General features: G+C 40.2%; 1 protein-coding gene across 2 annotated transcripts in view; it reads left to right on the top strand.

Moving 5' to 3' along the window:
* Positions 1 to 20,202, top strand: part of LOC132993984 (contactin-associated protein-like 2) — a 211,208-nt gene that overhangs the window by 174,836 nt on the left and 16,170 nt on the right. For both annotated transcript variants that reach the window (XM_061064024.1, XM_061064023.1), the window contains exons 16-18: positions 5,514 to 5,670; positions 7,703 to 7,830; positions 17,093 to 17,263. In XM_061064024.1, the coding sequence (XP_060920007.1) occupies positions 5,514 to 5,670; positions 7,703 to 7,830; positions 17,093 to 17,263 (456 nt within the window). The remainder of the gene's footprint in view (positions 1 to 5,513; positions 5,671 to 7,702; positions 7,831 to 17,092; positions 17,264 to 20,202) is intronic.

Genomic DNA, 20,202 nt, shown 5'->3' with positions numbered 1-20,202 from the left:
GTACCAAACTGTACTGAACCAAACCCGACTGCATGGTGGAAACGGGGCTGTAGTGCATACTTAAGAGTGAGGCGAGGGATGGGGGTACTTGCTGCAGCGTCAGGTTATTGTGTCCTTTATCAAGCAGACAAGACAAGCCAATTAGGGGTGCAACCATTGATATTCATTTTCTCTCCCTCCCTCCAGCTCTTCTCTCAGAGTAGTTTTCATTTAATGGCCGGATACACTCGATGATGACCTGTGAAGAGTTGTAGATGGGTGCAGAGATATGCAGAGTGAATTTACTAGAGCATAACATTGTGTTGAACAGAGAGCGAGAAGGAGGTGGATCACGCTATGGGTGCTCTCAGGTAGAAAAAGTTGAAATAACTTATTATCCTTCCCCGGCCTTTCTGCTCTGCGTTCTGATGTAGACAACAACATGTCTCACCTGACATTGTGACACTGCAGGCTACAGTGAACTCATTTCTGCACTACTACTCCTCTGTAACGTACTCCCTACACCACATAAATTGAGGTTTAAAGATTTTGATTGTGCATACAGGATGGTTGAGAAATAAAAAAAATATATACCATTTACCTCTCTTACTGAATTTCAGATGAAGACCCTCCACCTACATCCAGCCAAGCATTTTTCTTGTTGATTTGATAGTGACAAAATGTTATCCCAATCTTTAAAACACCGCTCCATAGCACTACTAGTGATCAAAAAGTCCTCCAGGGACAATTCAAGTTTCCTTTTAATATTAAGAACCTCATTTCACACACACAGTCAAGGGCAAATAATTACAAGGACTTATAGATCACAGGCGCTCTTTGCAGATCAAACCATGAGGGAAAGGCGTGGAGGGTGGGATGGGTTTCAAACACAACTTCAGATCAGGATCAGGGTGAGAGGAGTTTGTAATAAGCATGGATTAAAGGGCAGATTATAGTGGAGCTAATGAGAACATAAAGAGATTAGATGCCAGGATGTCTCGGAGACATGGAGTAGTTAATACAGACCATAGAGAGAGAGAGAGAGAGAGAGAGAGAGAGAGGCAGCTGACAACATCTGTAATAAGATTGAAGGGAAAGAGTGCGCAAGGCAGGGAGAGTGGAGGGGGGAAAAAGTCTGGTCGAGCAAGAGATTCCTGAGTGCAAAAAGAAGGTAGAGAGACATAAGAGATAAACAGAAAGAGGCCTCTGAGAGCAACAGATACGAGAGAGCAAGGAAAAGGTGGAGACTGTGATGTAGAGAAAGAGGCCTTAATAAATCTATGTGGGAGCCATAGAGACGGAGAAAACTGTGGTGAGGACGAAGGGAAGTAGAGGTTCTCAGAGTAAATTGATGGACAAGGGGCTTAGGAGACGAGGAAGATCGACACATTTGGAAGAGACAGGGGAGCAAGGCAAAGACTCGTAGATGGATTAAAAAGAGCCAAGTGGAGACAACACAAACAAACATGTATTTGTGTAGATAAATGAAGAACAAAGACAAAGACAGGGGAACACAAATTATCTTTCTCTTTTTTAACATTAGACACACTGCATTATCTGCAGCTTTCTTTAGCTCGCCCTCGCTAATCTGCCTCCCTGTAGTATCCCTAAAAGGACAGAGACGATAAGAGGATAGGCGGCCTAACAAAGAGGCTGCAGAGGAGAGACACCAGGCTCGCTGCACAACAAACAGAAAATGCAAACAAAAGATGACAACAAAGAAGAGACACTAACAATTCTCTGATCCACAACTTTTTGACAAACTCCCCAAGATCGAAAAATGAATGTGTGTTTGGAAGGATATGTTTGTCATTTTCCAGAGCCCCTGAGAGTGAGGGTCATTGAACGGATGTGAATGTAAAAAAGTGCCCCGGCCTTGTGCTTCATTCTTATTTTTGCCCTTTCTTTTCTCTCTAAATGATAAAAGAGAGAAACTAAAAAAGGAACTGATTCACTTCCACTCTCCTGGGAGATCAGTGCAGTTTAACTGTTTACATTTTCATCCGTGCATGTGTGTGTTTTCTTAATGTACATTCACATTCAAACCAGCACCTGTCACTCAGCAAGTCAGAAAAGGATACTCAGGCAAAGGCGGTAATAATCAGTCCTTTAGGTGTAATGACTCCAGGAAAGGTGATGTCTCAGACAGGTTTATGAGCAATTCAAATCCAGGTTATGAATGTCAATCTGGCATTTCATCTCCAACTGACCACCTTTAATAAAAGCCATCATTTCCCAGACGGGGGGGGGGGGGTTATCTGCAACCGAGCATGTCCAGTGCCATTTTAGATCCACTGACCTTTAAGTTCATACTCTTGACTGGCAGGGGTGTGGTGCCTCAATATAGGCTGAGTGTGATGCATGAACTTGTGTGTTTGGTATGAGTGCTTGAAACGGATAGTCCCATGACCAAGATTAGAAAATCTGTCCTTAAAGCTATTGGCCAACCTTTCACCCTCTTTCAGAGCACAGAACATGCTTCTACCCCAACTTTACCCTCCTCCCCACAACCCAACTTTTTATTCCATCAGTGTGGAATATGCCACTCACACACACACACACACACACACACTCACAAACACACACACACACACACACACACACACACACACACACACACACACACACACACACACACACACACACACACACACACACAATGCCCTTTGAGCACAGACACACGCTCGTCTTTGCAGAGCCCTCTCTCCGCGTCTCTCCATATGAACTCCCGCCAATATGATTCTATCTCTCCTCCCATATATCTCCATCCATCCATGCTGTCGGTTTCTCATCTCCCCCGCTCCACACCTTCCCTCCCTCTCCTCTCGTCAGTTGTTTGTTTTGGCAGTGCTTAAACAAAATCACACAGGAGACTTAAACTGGCACGATGTGTAGCTTCCATTCCACCTGATGCCTCACTGTTATTCCTATAGCTCCTCTCCTCTGCCCTCTTCTATTACTCAGCTTGAAAAACGAGACATGTCAGAGATGAAGTCTCCTATTGGGTATTTTATGACATGGCAGGATGAGACTTTGGGCTTCTCGGACATTAAATCTGTATCCAAACATGCAGATTCTTATTTAATGCTCCATGTTTCACATACAGTACATATCACACTTTTTTTTCTATGTATATATACATAATATGCTGCAGCCAACATGTCCTCCTCCTAAGTTTTGATTCCGGTCCGGAATGGCTCATATTTTTTTTTTGATCAGAGAAGTAGGCGGTTTTAAGACACCACCACACGGCCATTTTGGATGTCCCTCGGTTAGATAATTGATTCTGTCTGACCTAAAATCCTTGGGATTTTTCTAAAAAGCTCCACAACCAGAAACGTAGTCAAATAAGGATAAATATTGGAGATGCTTTTCAAAATATAGAGAGAAGTTAGAACGCAGAGAAGTTTCAAGAACAACGCAGAGCTGGTTATACACTGAAGCTTCAGAGTCAGCGACATGGACACTGAAGATCTAGGGAGGAGGGGGCGGGGGGAGACAGCTCTCTCCAAATGTTTTGAATTAGGACTGCAGTACCCCTTTTGAAAGCTAGGTGTCAGAGTTACATACAGTAGTTCCTTTTTGGCTGGCGTCAGCTCCAGCTATTTGCCTGATACTAGGTTGACTGAATATTAGTTTGTGACAACATTTCCAATACAGTGACAGGTTTCAAAAGTCAAATTCAGAAAGCAATGGGTATCATCACTGAGACTATGTCTATGTTCTATACAGTCTATTGTCTGTACAGCAGCCTGTAGAAAGCAGAGGATGATTCCCTTTATGAGGCCAATAAACCTGCAGGTCATGAAGGCCAAACAAACACACAAAATGAACACACACAGGCGGAGAGTGTATTTAATACACACATGCACATCCATTGCGTCTTCCTGTAGTGGAAAAGAAAAAAAAAGTAATATAATACACTATATCACACTTCTCAATGCAATTGTGCTGCATCAAAGTCTCCTTCCCGTCCCTGCCGCAAAGAAATCTGGCTCAGGAGATTTCATTGTCTGATGGAATTTGACAAAGTGATATTGACAATGCAGCTTATTTTCCCAGAATAAAGAGGGAAACGTAATATTGTTTCACCCTCTCTTGCTGTTATCGTGATTTATTTCCAGGTACTAAAGTATTTCCACCTATCTCTCCGCCTTGTTACTGTCTCAAGCCAGAATACATTATCCAGGCAGAGCAAACAATATTACATTTGTTATTGAAAAGCAGGGATCCTTCACCTCATATTTTGTCCTAAATACACACCATCATCTTAGGCACACAAAGAGGTGTCACTTCTTTTTGTGCACATCTGTTGTGCATAAACATATACATTCACACAAACACGTAAATACACAAAGACTCACACACATATAAAGCAAAAAATATATGTAAAAGCAGCTCTGACTGCATGTTAAAGTAGATCTTTAAAAGGCCTTTTCTGATTCTGTAGTAGTACCATAAAGAAGCTTCACCATCATTACTTCTTCACTTTTATAATGATTCTGCAAAGGTGTGATATTGGTATCCCAGTCTGTGAATCAATGAGTAGAAAACAGCAGTGCTCCACTTACACACACACACTCAGAAATGCGCACACACACACCTGGCTCTGCCGTTTTACAGCAATCCTGTCTCACCCCTATAACACCTCTGTTACTACCTCCAATGCCTGCACAGAGTGTGGTCGACTCTGGCCCACCGTTATACCCCCAGGACATTCATATTGAAGCGAGTCCTTACAGGGGTGTAAATATAGCACCTTGAACTGGCAATATGAAAAGGGTGTGATCTGTGACTGAGTGTGCCTGTCAGTCTCAAAGGCTTTTACCATCCAGCTGTGTAAAAGATGTGGAGTAAATTAATTTCATTCACCATGCAGCTGCTTGCTGTCAATATAAATCACATTAATGCGACAGAGGCCTCTAACAGGTAATGATTTAACAATAAATCACCCATTACTCTACTTAATTACCCTAACAAAAGTTTGTTGTTTTTTTTCTGCTGCACTTTTTGTGTGAAGGACACAGTGAACATTTGGGACATGCCCCAGGCCTGTATTTCCAGTTATATTCTTTGCTTATCAAGATAATTACATGTTCTGGGTATGATGTCGGGTACCAGCAGTGCTTACTGACCAATCAGCAACTTGTCATTCATATAAATCGCCTTGGAGTTAGGTGCTTTAAGCATTACAAGGTGACTAACATCCTACAACTGAAACCGACAGAGGCTCAAAATCCCTGTTGGTGTTAAAATACATTAAAACATTTCTAAAGACCAGGGCTGGGAATCTTTGTGTGTCTCACGATTCAAGTTGATTTCGATTCTTGGGTTCACAATTTGATTCAGAATCTATTTTCGATTCAAAACGATTCTGGATTCATGATTCAAAGTATATTTTTAAATGAATACATACTTCAGGATCTACTGATCAGGTCATCTGTGAGACTGGCTGAATTTCTTGAATTTCTTTCTTTTTTCCAGAAACAAGCTACATTTTTCATTTCTGTATTTTTCGTCTGTTTTCTCTCCAGATGGAACTCCCTACACCTGGTGGGTGGGTCGTGGCAGTGAGAAGCACTTCTACTGGGGGGGCTCCGTGCCTGGAGTCCAGAAATGTGCCTGCGGCATCGACAGAAACTGCACTGACCAAAAGTATGACTGCAACTGTGACGCTGACCACAAGCAATGGTAAGACAGACTTTAATCAGGAGCACAAACACATTGCCATGTATCGATTAATTTCCCAACAATGTCAGCTCTCGGCTTCCCTTAAAGAAAGAATTAGGATATATTCCTACCACTGGGACCTGCCTTGTATTATTGATACTGTTTTACCACAAGAGCAGTATTACCTAAACAGGTATAGGGCCTTACTTTTAGGTCCTTCAGGATCTGAAGAGTTTGATCACCCACATATTTTTCTAGCATCATTTAATATTGTTCAAAGTACTGTTCGTCACCTTGGTTGTGCAATTAAAATGATCTTATTTTCATGAGAAATTGTAAAGGTCATTGTACCTGAGTGCTCATTATGTTTCACAAGTACATATTCTGTTTTTCACTGTGGATGACATTCAGGCACGACAACAACAATGTTCTGAATCCGTGCACAACCTCTAAAAAGAACAGAACTTCTCGCCTGAGAGAGTCTTAATGATTGCATATCTATATCATCCAGAACTTAAAAGTGAAATATGTCAGACCCATGGAAATTTGGATGGGACTATGTCACGGTGGTGACAGTAATATTGTCGCTGCTGCTAATGCTAATGTTTTCATGAATCTGTCAGAACAGAGTCTGCTTAAGCTGGATGCTCTGATGAAGAGTCTTACTTCAAAGTGACTGAATGATGGATTCTACCATCAATGATACATTTATTTAAGAGTGATGTTTGCCTCCACAATCAACAGTTTGTGTTTCAAAGCTCTTTTAGCCAGCTGATGGATATTCCCATTAGTGTGTGTGTGTGTGTGTGTGTGTGTGTGTGTGTGTGTGTGTGTGTGTGTGTGTGTGTGTGTGTGTGTGTGTGTGTGTGTGTGTGTGTGTGTGTGTGTGTGTGGGTGCGTGTGTGCAGACTGCAAGGAGAGAGTTAATTTTCTCTCGTCTCCATTCTCATCTTTCAAACTGATGAGATTCCAAATAACTTTCACTGTGTTTTGTTCTCTTCATTCATATTTCATGCATTGATGTCTCATTGTTTTGCTGAGTGACTTTTAGAGTATTTCCTACATTTTTATTTCAGATCATTTCCTTGATTGTTAACAGCACATCAAACCTAAATGCACATTCAGATCCATAAATGGGATCACGTTATAGACCACACATGGTGTTTTACTACCAAACTAAAAAGGACGGCAAATTATTAAAATCAAATACGTAGTTCTTTGGGGTAATTTAAAATGTGTTGTACTCAAAGCCTACCCAGACTTCTTAATCTGAGTGCAATAGAAGGTATTACATTATTTTCTAAATGTAAAAGTGATATTGATTGATTTCATTCTTCTGGTAGATTTGTTCATTTTGTTGATTTATTCTCTTTATCAACCATTGATTATAAATATATTAATTTATCTATTCACTGAGCCATCCTTGCAAATAATAAATGTATGTGGCACTACTGTGATTCATTCAATTCTTAATCCATCAGGTTGTGATATATATTATTTTGTTTGTGTAACATACTTTTGCAACATGTGGTTTTCTGTCTCATAATATCAAATTTGAATAATGTCATATATTAAAGTTAAACATTAGATTTTTTTTTATTTTTCTCATGATGTAACACATAAATAAACACGTTTATTAAAGCTTATTTATATGTAAATTGATGTAGTGGCCCTGATTATATGCAGATATACTAGCCTTCATAACACAGCTTCACTGGCATAGAGATTATGAATAAAGGCTTGTGTACGGTGTCTTTATAATCCATATAAACTATCCATGTTCTTTCATGTATATGTAATCGAGGACTCTATACATACAACCTTTCTGCTGTGACACTGTAACTGTGCCTCCGATAGGGGAGGACTGTTATCTTTCCTCTTAGCCTCCTTCACTTCAAAGTCAGAATCAATGTTTGGCAGCTATTAAGAGTGCACATAAACACACCACAAGTACTCCTTTAATACCAAAGAGAAGACTTATCAGCATGCAGTTAGTTATTAATAGCAAAGCCATGGAATCATACATGCATGTTTCTTTTGACTCGTCTTACAGGAGAGAAGATTCTGGTCTCCTGATTAATAAGGAACACCTACCGGTCAGCCAGGTTGCCGTGGGCGACACCAACAGACCAGGCTCTGAGGCTAAACTGACCGTTGGACCACTCCGTTGCCAAGGAGACAGTAAGTGATGTGTTAATAATTGATTATTTTGAGTGATGGGCAACTTGATAAGTATTTTAGAATCCAGGGCAGTTAAAGATTGATGGTGGATGGATATCAAATAAATATAACCAGGAATGTATTTTTTTTTTATCTGAGATGTAGGCTACTGGACTAACAAGGAGTTTAGGATTTAAAAAAATATTTAATCAGGGAAAAACAAGTAATTTAAGACAAATGCTGTGTTTAATTAAATAAAATGTTGCAGTGCTGTTAATGTTGGTACATACTGATATAGACATAAAGACATATATATATATATATATATATCTAAGAACCGACACTGTCTCCAAATTTGATTAGAGTGTGAGACTGACTTTCATTATGCTCTGTTGTATAACATAAATGGAGACCTGGTCCCTGTGAGTCCAGACTGTGGGACACACAAGAAGTTCTGCTCCAGGAAACCAAGGTGTGCTCTGATTAAAAGCGGGTGAAAAGGTCAGTTATATAGCCAAGAGCTGAATCACACTGTTTCTTCAGAACTATCAGTCTGGTCCTACACCAAGCTTCATACCTACAGGGAGCCTGCACAGAAAATGAAAACTGGTTTAGCATTCTGGATTAGCTGTGGGTGTGAAAAAGACCGTCCTCTGAGGCGAAAGACGCGCTGGTCTAGTTGAAAGGAAATCTGTGAGTTAATGACTTTCTCCAAGTCAGCAGCTGAGAGCGGTGGTTTTAATTTGAAGATGATTGTACTGTGGAGGCACGACTGCATAACATTTATGAACTGCTCATCAAAGGTTGAAGTCAGAGACACCACCTGTTTCTTTAACATAGGGATTATTAAAGGTCCCCTGTTGACAACTTTTTAACAGGAGGGGAGCAAAAATATATATTTTTTTCATGTGATGTTAAGTTATAAAAAAAAAGTTAATGGTACTTGAGCACAGTGTTGAAGCAGTCGGTTTTATGAGGTGTGACAATTCTCTCTTATGGGAGAATTTAGAGAGAGAATGAAACAGGGTGCGCATAAAGGTCACTAGGATGTACAGTGTTGTAATGATAAGGTTAATCCTACCTATTAGGAGTGCTCTATGATGTCTGTTGAACGACGGCAGTGTTGTGTCGTAAAAGCTAACACTGCTAGAGCAGGTTTTACTTCATGGACATCTGAACCAAAAAAAAAAAAAAAAAGAAAGTCTGCATTCGCTTTTATGTTGAGACCAAAGAAGGTCATTTGTGACCCTCAGGAGGACGGTCTCTTTCATGCAGGGTAGCAGCCTAAAACCAGACTGGAATCGTTCCAAAACTTAATTAAAACTGAATAAATGAGCTGTGAGGATACTGCATTCTGAATAACATACATAAAAAGTGTTGGCAAGCCGGTCAGGAACATCATTAGATACTGAAACTTTTGACTGATAAACTCCTGTGTATTTTATGTAGAGGACTTTTAAAAGGTTTGAAAGACACATGCTTTTGTCTGACATACTTTAATATAATAGACAACACACTCAGGGTGTGTTTAAATGCCCTGCACCAGCAAAAGTGTGCAGAATGTGACTCCTGACTCTTTTTACTCACCAGCTTCCCATCTTGACTCAACCTCTCTCCATGCATTTTCTGTACTGAGTGGTAAACTTAAATAAACCAAATCAGTGATTCATGTTTTATCCCTGTTGATGTATTTAGGTTTGTTATAGTAAATAACTTATATAATAGGATAATACTGGAGCGAAAAGTAGCATTATGTTTGAATAGTAGCTGGCTATAATTTTACACTTACTCCACGTTTCTACAGACCAAAGGTGATATGCAATTCACAGCTGCAACAGGGGCGATAAGTAGCATGTATAATCTATTATCTAATAAAAAAATATATTTTTTCAAATACAGGAAAGGGGCACTGATGGCATAGCAGTTGAGTCACGCCTCATGTTTGGAGGTTATTGTCCTCCAAGTGGCCTGGGTTCAACCTGTGGCTCCTTTCCTGCATGTCATTCACCACTCTCTCTACCTGATTTCCTGCTCCCTAATAAAAAGGCAAAAGACCAAACATATTCTTCTTAAAGAGATACAGGATTTTTTGCAAAATTAAATTATTGTTTAACCGCCGTTAAACAATAATTTAATTTTGAGTCAGTGAGTCAGTCCGGGATCAACAGTAGTCTGTGACTGTTCTCAATGCTTCACAGTGGGAGCTTAAAAAGAAACCGCCTTGCTGTCACATTTGTACCAGCTTGTGGAAAGTGTTGTTTTTAGAAAACATTTTGATGATAAGAATGTCCTGCTGGTGGTTATATGTATATACATATGAAGTAACCGTGTTGGTGTCTTTCACCTGCTAATTGCCTCCACAGCTGTTTGTGAGTGAGGGGCCATCTGGTTACTTTGGTTAAGTAGCTAACACCAGCAAATTACCGACTGTTGGCTGCCTTTGACAACTTGATGTTGGCAGAGCCACCAATCCTCCCCATCCTGTCTTCAAAATAATGTCACTTCTGTCTCCGGAAAACAACATGGCGACTGCCAGAATGCCACACTCCAGGCTTCAAAGACAGCAGTCATCTATTCAATTGGTGACATAATGGTGGCTACTTCCATTACTGAGACAGTCAATATTCACCAGGCAACTCTCCAGAAAAGAAACAATATTTTTACCATCTTCTTCCCCGCTGAGCAACATATCCTGGTCACTGTAACCTTGAGTACCTTGTTTTTCTTTACGGGCCTGAATTGATCCTTGGAGGCAACTAAGAGCCAAGAGGCTGCTCACTTAAAACGCCTCAGGCCTGCTGTGAATGTTCTCTGATCTCTCCTGATTGTGACCTGAACACAAAGGAGACTTGAACTACAATGAAAAAGTATCAAAGTATCATGTTTTTTTTAAAGGCTAGAACAATGGTTCATCGTATGTCTTGGAAATGAATTTGAATACATTCCTGACTTCCCACATATGAGAGGCTTCATACCAGAGCTGCATCATACAGTGTGGTGATTTTGTTTTTTGAGACACCCTCTTGTTTTTTTTCGTCTCAAATGAAATATTTGAGCAGCGTGTAGGGACGTAATCTGCTGCACCATCGAGGTTTAGTGCAAAGTGATAACCTGAGGGAAGGTAAGGTGATCATATATTCAATCTTTAGTGCAAGGCAGTGCGATCATTATCATAAGAAGGCTTCATATATTATCTATTGACTGCTCAATTTTCATTGCAAAAGGAATAATTGAGTTGAGCTATGCAATCTCGGTGTGCTGTGAGTGTAGGTATACAGCGAAGCATACCACTTGTTTTGCAAACTCAAAACATGCCCTGATTTTTATTTTTTTTTTTCTCATTTTTCCTATCTGTTCATCCGTCCAAGACAGGAAGTGTCCTGGTTCTGTCGAGGGCGCAAAACATGACGGAACACCCTGCCCTCCTCACTGGTACCACACTCATTATGGTCCCTTCATCAACAATCTGGTCACTCTCACCAATGTCTTCTCATCACAGAGCTGCCAACAAACCAACCATGAAGTAATGACCCATGACATCACATCTGTCTGTGCGTGTGGGTCTATCATGTTGCCGTATAGCAGACACAATTACTGGAGATGAATCCCTCTCGAACATTACGGTGCCATATTCCCTTTGTTTGACTTTATTATCAGCTGCATGTGTGTGTGAGAGTGAAGACAAAGAAAGAGTTATCTTGGCTTGTGTTTAACGAACCAAATGAACAAACTAACTCTAAAACAAAGATGACAAATATGTTTGCAAAACTGCTGGTCAAGACACTGGAACACTGAGCATACATTATATATTGGCCCATTAAGGCATATTAAACATATATTAAAAATGTCACACGTGAAAAGGTACTCCTTGTATGATTGATGCTTCTCATACTGGGTGTGAAGCTCTGTCTCAGTAAGAGCAATGATGATTGGCCGCCATTTAATGGGTTTTTCTTTGGAAATGACTAATGTCTCGGGCAGTAAGTGAAAAGTTTTAGTGAAGAGGTGTGTGTGTGTGTGTATGTGTGTGTGTGTGTGTGTGTGTGCACATGTGCTCCAGCATTAATGAAGCCCATTTCCATGGCTAGTTTAGTGGCAGCCTGTACAGTCTCAGGCAGACAATTAGTCCCAGTCTTTGATGTTAAAAGGGTTTGGACGTTTTAATATTTTAGAAATTAAAATAAATGACAGCAAATGGAGCAAAAGGCAGTATGTGCTATTTTAACAATGTAATAACCTGATTGAGAAATAATAGCTACAGAGGTCACCCAAGGCAGGTCAAAAATGAAGGTTGAAATGCTAACCTTTAGAATCAGAGTAACTGATGTCATCTTAATAAACTCTCTAACACATTTATTCTCTGGTGAAAACAGAGGCCTCAAAGTACCAAAAGGTCCTCATTTGTATCTAGTGCAAACAAGTGCATTCCCTGTATGAGCAAATGATTATATTGTGCAAAAAAAAATGTTTTCCCTTTGTGCAAAGGATAATAATTTTGTTGTAACAAGTTATTGTCTTGTGGGAATAAGCTACCCTAAGCACATATATATTCTCAAATGGCAACCTCCATTGTTGTAAAGTGAAGCCAATGTGGAAGGGCAAACACCTGCAGTTTGTCAAGGGTCTGCTTGAGGCTGGCTCCAAGAGCCCCAGAAGTCACATACACTCCCCATTCAAAAATACATGTTGCTATAGCATAAAAAAAAAAACATGTTTACAGCCTGGTACAAATAACAAGTAATAAGTGAGTTATAAGTAATTGTGTTGCTATGTAGTCTGTGATGCTGTGATGATTTTTTTTTTTTTAATCTGTATTTACATGCACTCTATAGGTGTGTGTCTTTCTTTTGTGTGTGTGTGAAAATGTCCTTGTTACTGACCTGGGATAGAGCAGTCAGTCATCTTTAGCATCTGCGAGTATACTGGCTCATAACCCATCTGGTCAAGCATAAACACATGAATCATCTTGTTGGCTTCCAGATCCAAACTTCAGCCCAGACTGTATCTCACATCATGTCAGCTGCTACAGCTCAGTGGGCGTAAGGGATTTTTCAAATCACTGCGGTGCAATCCAGAGGTCAGCAGCTGTTTTCATGCAGCATAATGTTTTAATCAAAAGCACTGATCGGTTGGTCTAAGTGATGTTCATGACAAGCTTGTTACCAAACATGTATACGAGAGGAGCCAGTGAAAAGTGAAAAAAAAATATTTAGGAGGAGGTTTGGTCAGCTGCAGATGTGTTCTGTTTTTCTTGGTCTCCATTAGAATTGTGTTCTATTGATCCCAGCAGTAGTGTTGAACCTGGATTCACCTGCTGAAGGATGTTTCATTTGTGATATTAGTGTGAAAATGAATAAGGTCGTTCACATAAAAACTATTTCAAGCTGAAAACTGCAACTTATTGTTTCGGCTGATCATTTGCATGACACCACAGCAAAACAATGATGGACTCCTGAGTTCTGTTTGTGAAAATGTCGACTGGCATGACTCACAGTCGACATTTTCTTGGTATTTACTCGCTTTGTAGATTAGGGTTACTGGGAGTAGAAACCTCACCCCATCATCTGTCCATATGAACATTCATGTGTTAGCCATTTTTGAATGTTTACACCTCACCGCTCTGTAGAAAGAGTGTGTGTGCATGTTGTTTCATTACAAAGTCACATCACCAACTACTGGCATATACAGTATACTACAGCGTCTTTAGTCGTTTCTGCGGATCTGTGTGCATGGCGGCTGTCATCACAACTTTATCGTCTGAACACAAAACTTTTTTAACGATTTTCGTTTTTTAGAGGCTCATGTAAACATGGCCTAAAGATATTTTTCAACCAGAATGATGCAGTTCAGCATACGGTGAACATGATATTTTTTACTTTCAAATGGCATGGCAATCTGTCGCTTAGTTGGTATAAAATTTTGCAAACGTGTTGTGGCAAACGAGAAAAAGCAGTTGGATTGCCAAAGTCAGCAGGATACATATTAAAGGTAATATAAATGTTTGCACCACCCAATTGTTGTGCAGATAAATCAGTGCGAACCAAAGCGGAGGACCAATTCCCTAATATTGCCGTACTTAGAGCCATGCTGCTAGCAGTGGCTGAACATCAGTAACAACTAAGTTATGTTCCACTCGTCCAGACCTTACTGTCCTTCTACTCTGCAGTGAGTTTGATTTTGATTTTTGTGTGCTCTGCTTTTTTTGTGTGCATTGTGAAGTCTTCAAATACTAATTAAAATTAAATTATAATAACAGGCAGCAAAATATCATTGAGACCATAAAAAAAATTGCTTTGCATTAATCTGTTTTAATTTTATTTTTTTCATGTGCTGCAGATCTTATACTGTATGATTGATTAATGAGGGGGCGTGGCTTCATCACAAACAGGAGGTTTTATCGACACATAAATGAACTCTGTGTCTTCCAAGGCTGCTCTCGACCCGTTTTCTGTAGCAGGTGCCAGTTCATATCGTATTTTGTCAAGAAATCTGTGGCAGAAACAGCTGAGCATTTGTGGTGTCTGAGTCGGTTAGTAAAGACATTTATTTGCTGGATCAGGTTCTGTAACATTTGTTGGATAAACATTTCAATATGGGACGGTTAACGTGCCACAGAGCCGAGCCAATCAGCTGCATCTGTCGATCTGGCACAGGAGCAATCAGAGGTTTGGCTTTCATGTGTATTCCTCTAACGCTGCTTCTTCTCCAACACAGTCTGTCAACCTCGAGATATTCCGTTCTCCTTTCCTCCTCACAACATAGATCCTCTCTCTCTTTGCTACAACGCTTCTCTTTTCTGACTTGTTCCCCCTCCTTCACTCAGAAGCATGACTCACCTGCAGGCTCTCTTTTCTATATCCTTGTGTCCTTTAGATGTCTTTGTCAGCCTTCTTTTTACCATCTTGCTTGAAGCTCTTAAAGTCTTATTCAGGAGGCTAGATATTGAATTAAAATCACAGAAAATTAGACTTTGGGTGCCATTAATGTATTTGTGATTCACTGCATGAAAAGTGCAGGTGCAGGTTTACAGACGCTGAGACTTTTCCCAAAAATCTAATGAGAGCTGGTCTTCGTTTCTCTGTGTTTGTTTATCTTCGATTACATTCATCCACGGTTATTTACTGAGCCTGTGGTCAACGATTGTATCTGCTGTGACCTGTCCTCCCCCATTGAGCATGCAAAACGTGTTAAATTAAAGGGCAGCTCCTACAAGATTTTTACTTTATGACAGTTATTTCTGCAGAATACACAAACAAAAAGTATGCAAGTGCAATGCTTGTGAGTATCCACATTCTGACAAACAGCTCCAGCATGTAAATGTACAGACACAGTATACAAATGATATCTTGCAATCAACAAAACATGGAGTGACAGTACATGAGTGTTGACCTGCTTTCCTTCTTTCTAGGACACAAATTGATGGCAAACACCACCTCTTCTTATTTATTCCTGGGGCTTCTGCAGGTGTCCTCCTGTTTAGTCTTTAATTAACCCTGCTGAATAATTGGCTAACCCCCCTGAAGAGAAATGAACAGTGTTTTAGCTTCAACCCCACTTATCACAGAGACAGCATCAGTAGGTGGTCCATGTGTGTGTGTGTGTGTGTGTGTGTGTGTGTGTGTGTGTGTGTGTGTGTGTGTGTGTGTTTGTGTGTGTGTGTGGGGGGGGGGCATGGCTCCTTTCTGTCCTTGCCCTTGGTGACAGGATGTGCGCAGAGGAGGAAAGTGGGAATGCTCAGAACCTGCTATTGGGGAGCACTTATCATCACACGCACACACACACACAGACAGACCCACACAGATGCATGGACACCGGTACATATAACCCAGAGCCAAACACATACCACTTGTAAAACATTTGTAAACATAAATTGAACAAAAGTTAGACACTTGAAAGTAGCTAAGTGCGACTTAAGATAAGTCACTTTATTTTGTGGATTATTTGCTAAACTAAAAATCAACTGGAATTGTTTTTTTTTTCTTCAATTAATCAATAACATTTGTACTGATATACAGGCAAAATTGAAACAAAATTGATCTAATGTAACTTCATATTCTTTGTGTTATTATTAGAAAGAGAACAATCCTCGAATGAGCGGACAATTGGTAACAATGGCAAGGAAAAGACTTCCTTTGAACAGGCAGAAAGCAAGAGTAGGACCAGACTGACTTATTGGTGAACAGCTGTCTGCCACGACTGGATGGGACGAGAAATTAAGACAGAGGGAGAGACTGGAAGAGAGAAATGGCAGAAAGTAATGAAAATGTTAGTTGAAAATGACACATCCTGTGCGTTCAAACTCTTGATTTTACTGGCCTTCTTCTTTCTTTTTTAACTGTTGGTTTGACAAAATAAGCAGTGTAAGGATATCATCTTGCATAGTAATAATTTCAGAATATATTCAAAAGTAACATTAGTTGCAGTTAACACACATTTCTTATACACACACCTGCAGTGTACCCTCTGCTCCACTCTCCCTGAGGTTATGATAGAGGGTTAAATGCCAATCCTCTGAGGAGTCAAAGAGATTGCACACAGCTAAATCCACATTAGCCTTAACTCCTCTCCTCTTCCTCTGCCCTCCACACACATATTTCCCTTCCCTCCTCTTCTGTCACCTGCCCTTTGCATGACTTTTATCTCCTCTTTTCCCTTCTTCAACACTCTACCCTCTCACCCATCATGGCCTCTTTTCTCAAATTCTGCCTTCTGTCCTTTCCCCCCGGCTCCTCTCCTGTTGCTTCCTCCCTCACTCTTCATCTTCAATGACTGATAGGAGTGAACAGAGACATGGCAATGTGAGGGGGAGGGGGGAGGAGACAGTGGAGAAAGTCACTTCATCATAATGTCGTCTGATAATGAATCAGCAGCTGTTTCACATACTTTGTCAAAATTAGCCACCACCGGTACACTTCATAAAAGTCAAATGAAGAACTGTCATCAAAAATCCTACAACACATTGTCCATGTATGTTTATCCCCTTCTCAGGTCTTCATTTAAAGCAAAAGAAGTGTTTTCTCTCTGAGATGGTCAACTTCTGCAGTTGCAGGAAATTACAGGTGGCATTTAAACCTCTGCATAGAAGTCGAGCTGAAGGTTATTAATTAATAACTTATCTAATAAAGTGAATCTGTATTTGAAATGAATGATTCCTACAATTCATTTATTCTGCAGCTGATCAGATGAGAACGTGTTAGCCAGAGTGATAATGGAGAGCACAGTGTGTGACATGAGATGGGATTGTTCTGAGCTCTGTGTTGTTTTTTTTTTTTTTTTTTCACAGATAACTACTGGAACGCTGCCTCTTTCACCACCCCGTCGTCCTACCTGCACTTTGCCACCTTCCAGGGTGAGACCAGCGCTGACATCTCCTTCTATTTTAAGACCAGCGCACCCTATGGAGTCTTTCTGGAGAACCTGGGCAACACTGACTTCATTCGCTTGGAGCTCAGATGTAAGAAACATCTGTCTGTATCTGACTAAAATGACTCAAGATAAGCCACAAAGTCTGTATTTATGAACTTGCAAACATAAACTCACACACAAATTCCCTTATAAGTACAATGTCTGTCCAGACTGCATATTAGGCAAGAGGAGATAGGAAGTGCGTGTGTGTGTGTGTGTGTGTGTGTGTGTGTGTGTGTGTGTGTGAGTATATATATTTTTATGTCTGTGTTTTTCCCAAGGCTTTTAAAATGCCCTCACATCGATTCACTATCATCTTGCATTTGGTCCCACAGCACACATTCAAACACAATATCACAAAATGCCTGGCGTCCACACAAACACACATAAACACACACATAACCTCTACGGTCTCGCTAGTGTAAAAAACTGTATCTGCTGCAATCCAGTCAGGTCCATGAAATGACTAGCATTAGGCTGGAATAGCATCACCATGCTGTTGCAGGAGCTCAAAGCACAAACGCACACTTCAATATACACACACGAGACCTCGTAGAGAACACACATTACCGGGACCTCAGCAGACTCAAGTGGACACTTTTCCTCTTTGAATCTTAATCGAAAGAAGGGAGGCATGGACACATTTGAGAGGCAGCATTCAAGAGGTGTACAGAAGCATGTGAACTTGGCTGGTAACAGGATTGAGGACAGACAGAAAGGTCCTGAGATACACAAACGCTCCAGCTCCGAGGATCTCTGTAGCTCAGTAGAAAGTAACGCTGGGTTTTGAGTCCTTAATAGACTGCATGGTGCCCATAGGTTATAAACATTTTCGGTCAGGGATCCAGAAAGATACATTTACTTTCCTTGGAGACCTTAGCATTTAGAAATATATTTTGGCATTTTATGTGTAAAGACCAGACAGTCACAAAGTTTACTGCTGAAGTTTAGCAGATATTCAGCTCTGACTTTTCCAAGTTGTCCTTCTGACTTGTTAAATTATATAATTTTATATCCTAAGAAAACTGCCAAAAAGGGTGAAACTGTCATGACAAACTTGACTGCTGCTTTCAGCTACTTGAAGGTATAGCCAGCGCTCAGTTTGATTGAGGTAGGTAAATCAAGATTACTCAGATAGACAACAAATACTGGAAATTCAAATTTAAAGCTAGAGAGTACCTGTCAATGATGAGTCATCTGGTTTACCACAATACAAAACCAAAATGAACCATTTTTGTGTGTTTAGAGTTTAATTGCAAATAACAGATTGAAAGGAAACCAATAGACTTCATCCAGATGCAGATTTGTAAACAAAATTCTCCTCAAGATATCGAAACACTTAGGCTTTTATTCACCCAGCCTTCAAATGTCTCTTGGATGTTGAATTTTTGTTGTTGAACACTACACTAGTACCCTTATTTTCATCTCATGACTCCTTCAGGTCTCAGGCACAAATCTTGACTTTTTATGTTGTCGCATTGCTAGGTAAATTTGCTTTTAATTTTGGTCTGAAAACATGCTTAGGACTAATCAGGGAAATTGTTTTTATGCACATTAACAGCAGCAGGTTTGCTGTGGACAATCTGCAGAATTCCCCTCCTTAAAGAGGCATGACTGTTCCAGCAGTATAAGGCGTGTGAGGTACAGAGCTAAAGGATGAAGACAGCAGCAGATGAGACAGACGACAGTGAGTTTGAATTAGAAAACAGAAAACAGACAGAAGAGATAACACACTGCCAGCCATCTAATATAGATAAACAAACTGAAATGAAGTTCACACAAGAAACATCCGCACCAACACAAGCAGCGACCAGTCAAACACAGACACACACACAAATACACACAGTACACAATTCTTTTCACTATTTATCATTGTTTGGTTGCACTGAGGCGTCATTTAGAACGTGGCTCTCTCAGCATTCACATCCACAGATTAATAGAAAAACAAATGGGAAAAAATAAAAATCTTTGCTTGATTTGTCTTCGGGCCAACATGTAAGTATGTCTCGCACTCACAGTATTGCATACACACACACACACACACACACACACACACACACACACACACACACACACACACACATTAGCAATAAGGACATCTATCACGATATGCAAATAGACGAGGCGAGCTCTGAGAGCACTTTAGTTTCCATTCCTTCCTGTGGACAGGGGATAAAAAGGAAAGTTGTACGGCATCAATCTTGCTGTACAATGGCGCTAAAACAACACACAAGTAAACTAATGCACACACTCAAACGCTGCAATAGCTTTTGTTTCTATTTGTGTATTCTGATATATGTTTGTCTTTCTTTCAGTATTTAAAATAAGTGATGAGGCTCCTCCATGTCCTGCTGACCTGCTCTTTGCACACAGGCATCACTCAGGGGGCTTATACTGTCTCACTGTGTGTGCACTGTGGGTTGTTGAATGTTCAAGCTCTTTTCTTTCACATGTATCATGTTTAATACGCTCAGCACTCAAAGACAGGCTTTTGCTGAGATGATTTCCGGTGTCTTTGACATCTCATTGTGAAAGTCTGCAATCGAGGCAAAGAAAGAAGAAAGTAAAGAATGGAGGAATGATGGAGGGGAGGAAGGGAGGAAGGGCAAAGTGAGAGAGTGATAGGGAATTGGCAAGTGAAAGCAAGCAGTAAATAAAGAGACAGTGAACAAACAATAAAAAAAAAGTAAAGCTCGGGGAAGAGAGGGTAGACTCAAGGGAGGATGGATAAAAGGAACAAGCAAATAAGAGAACAAAGGAAAACAACATGAGAGGAAATTGAAGGAATGAACAAACAGAAGAAGAAACAGAGGAAGAATATATTAGCTGTAGGAACGAGAAGAACGGGAGAAAAATGTAAGGAAAAAAAGATTACTTTATAAAAACAGTACACAATGGAGGGAAAGGGCAGAGCATACTTCCTCATTGATCACTACATAAAATCCACTCTGATATCTGAGCCTGATGAAACCATAACATATAGAGGTC

This window comes from Labrus mixtus, chromosome 19 (assembly GCF_963584025.1).
Source record: "Labrus mixtus chromosome 19, fLabMix1.1, whole genome shotgun sequence".
In the NCBI taxonomy this organism is placed as follows: Eukaryota; Metazoa; Chordata; class Actinopteri; order Labriformes; family Labridae; genus Labrus; species Labrus mixtus.
This window is presented reverse-complemented; position numbering and strand designations above follow the sequence as displayed.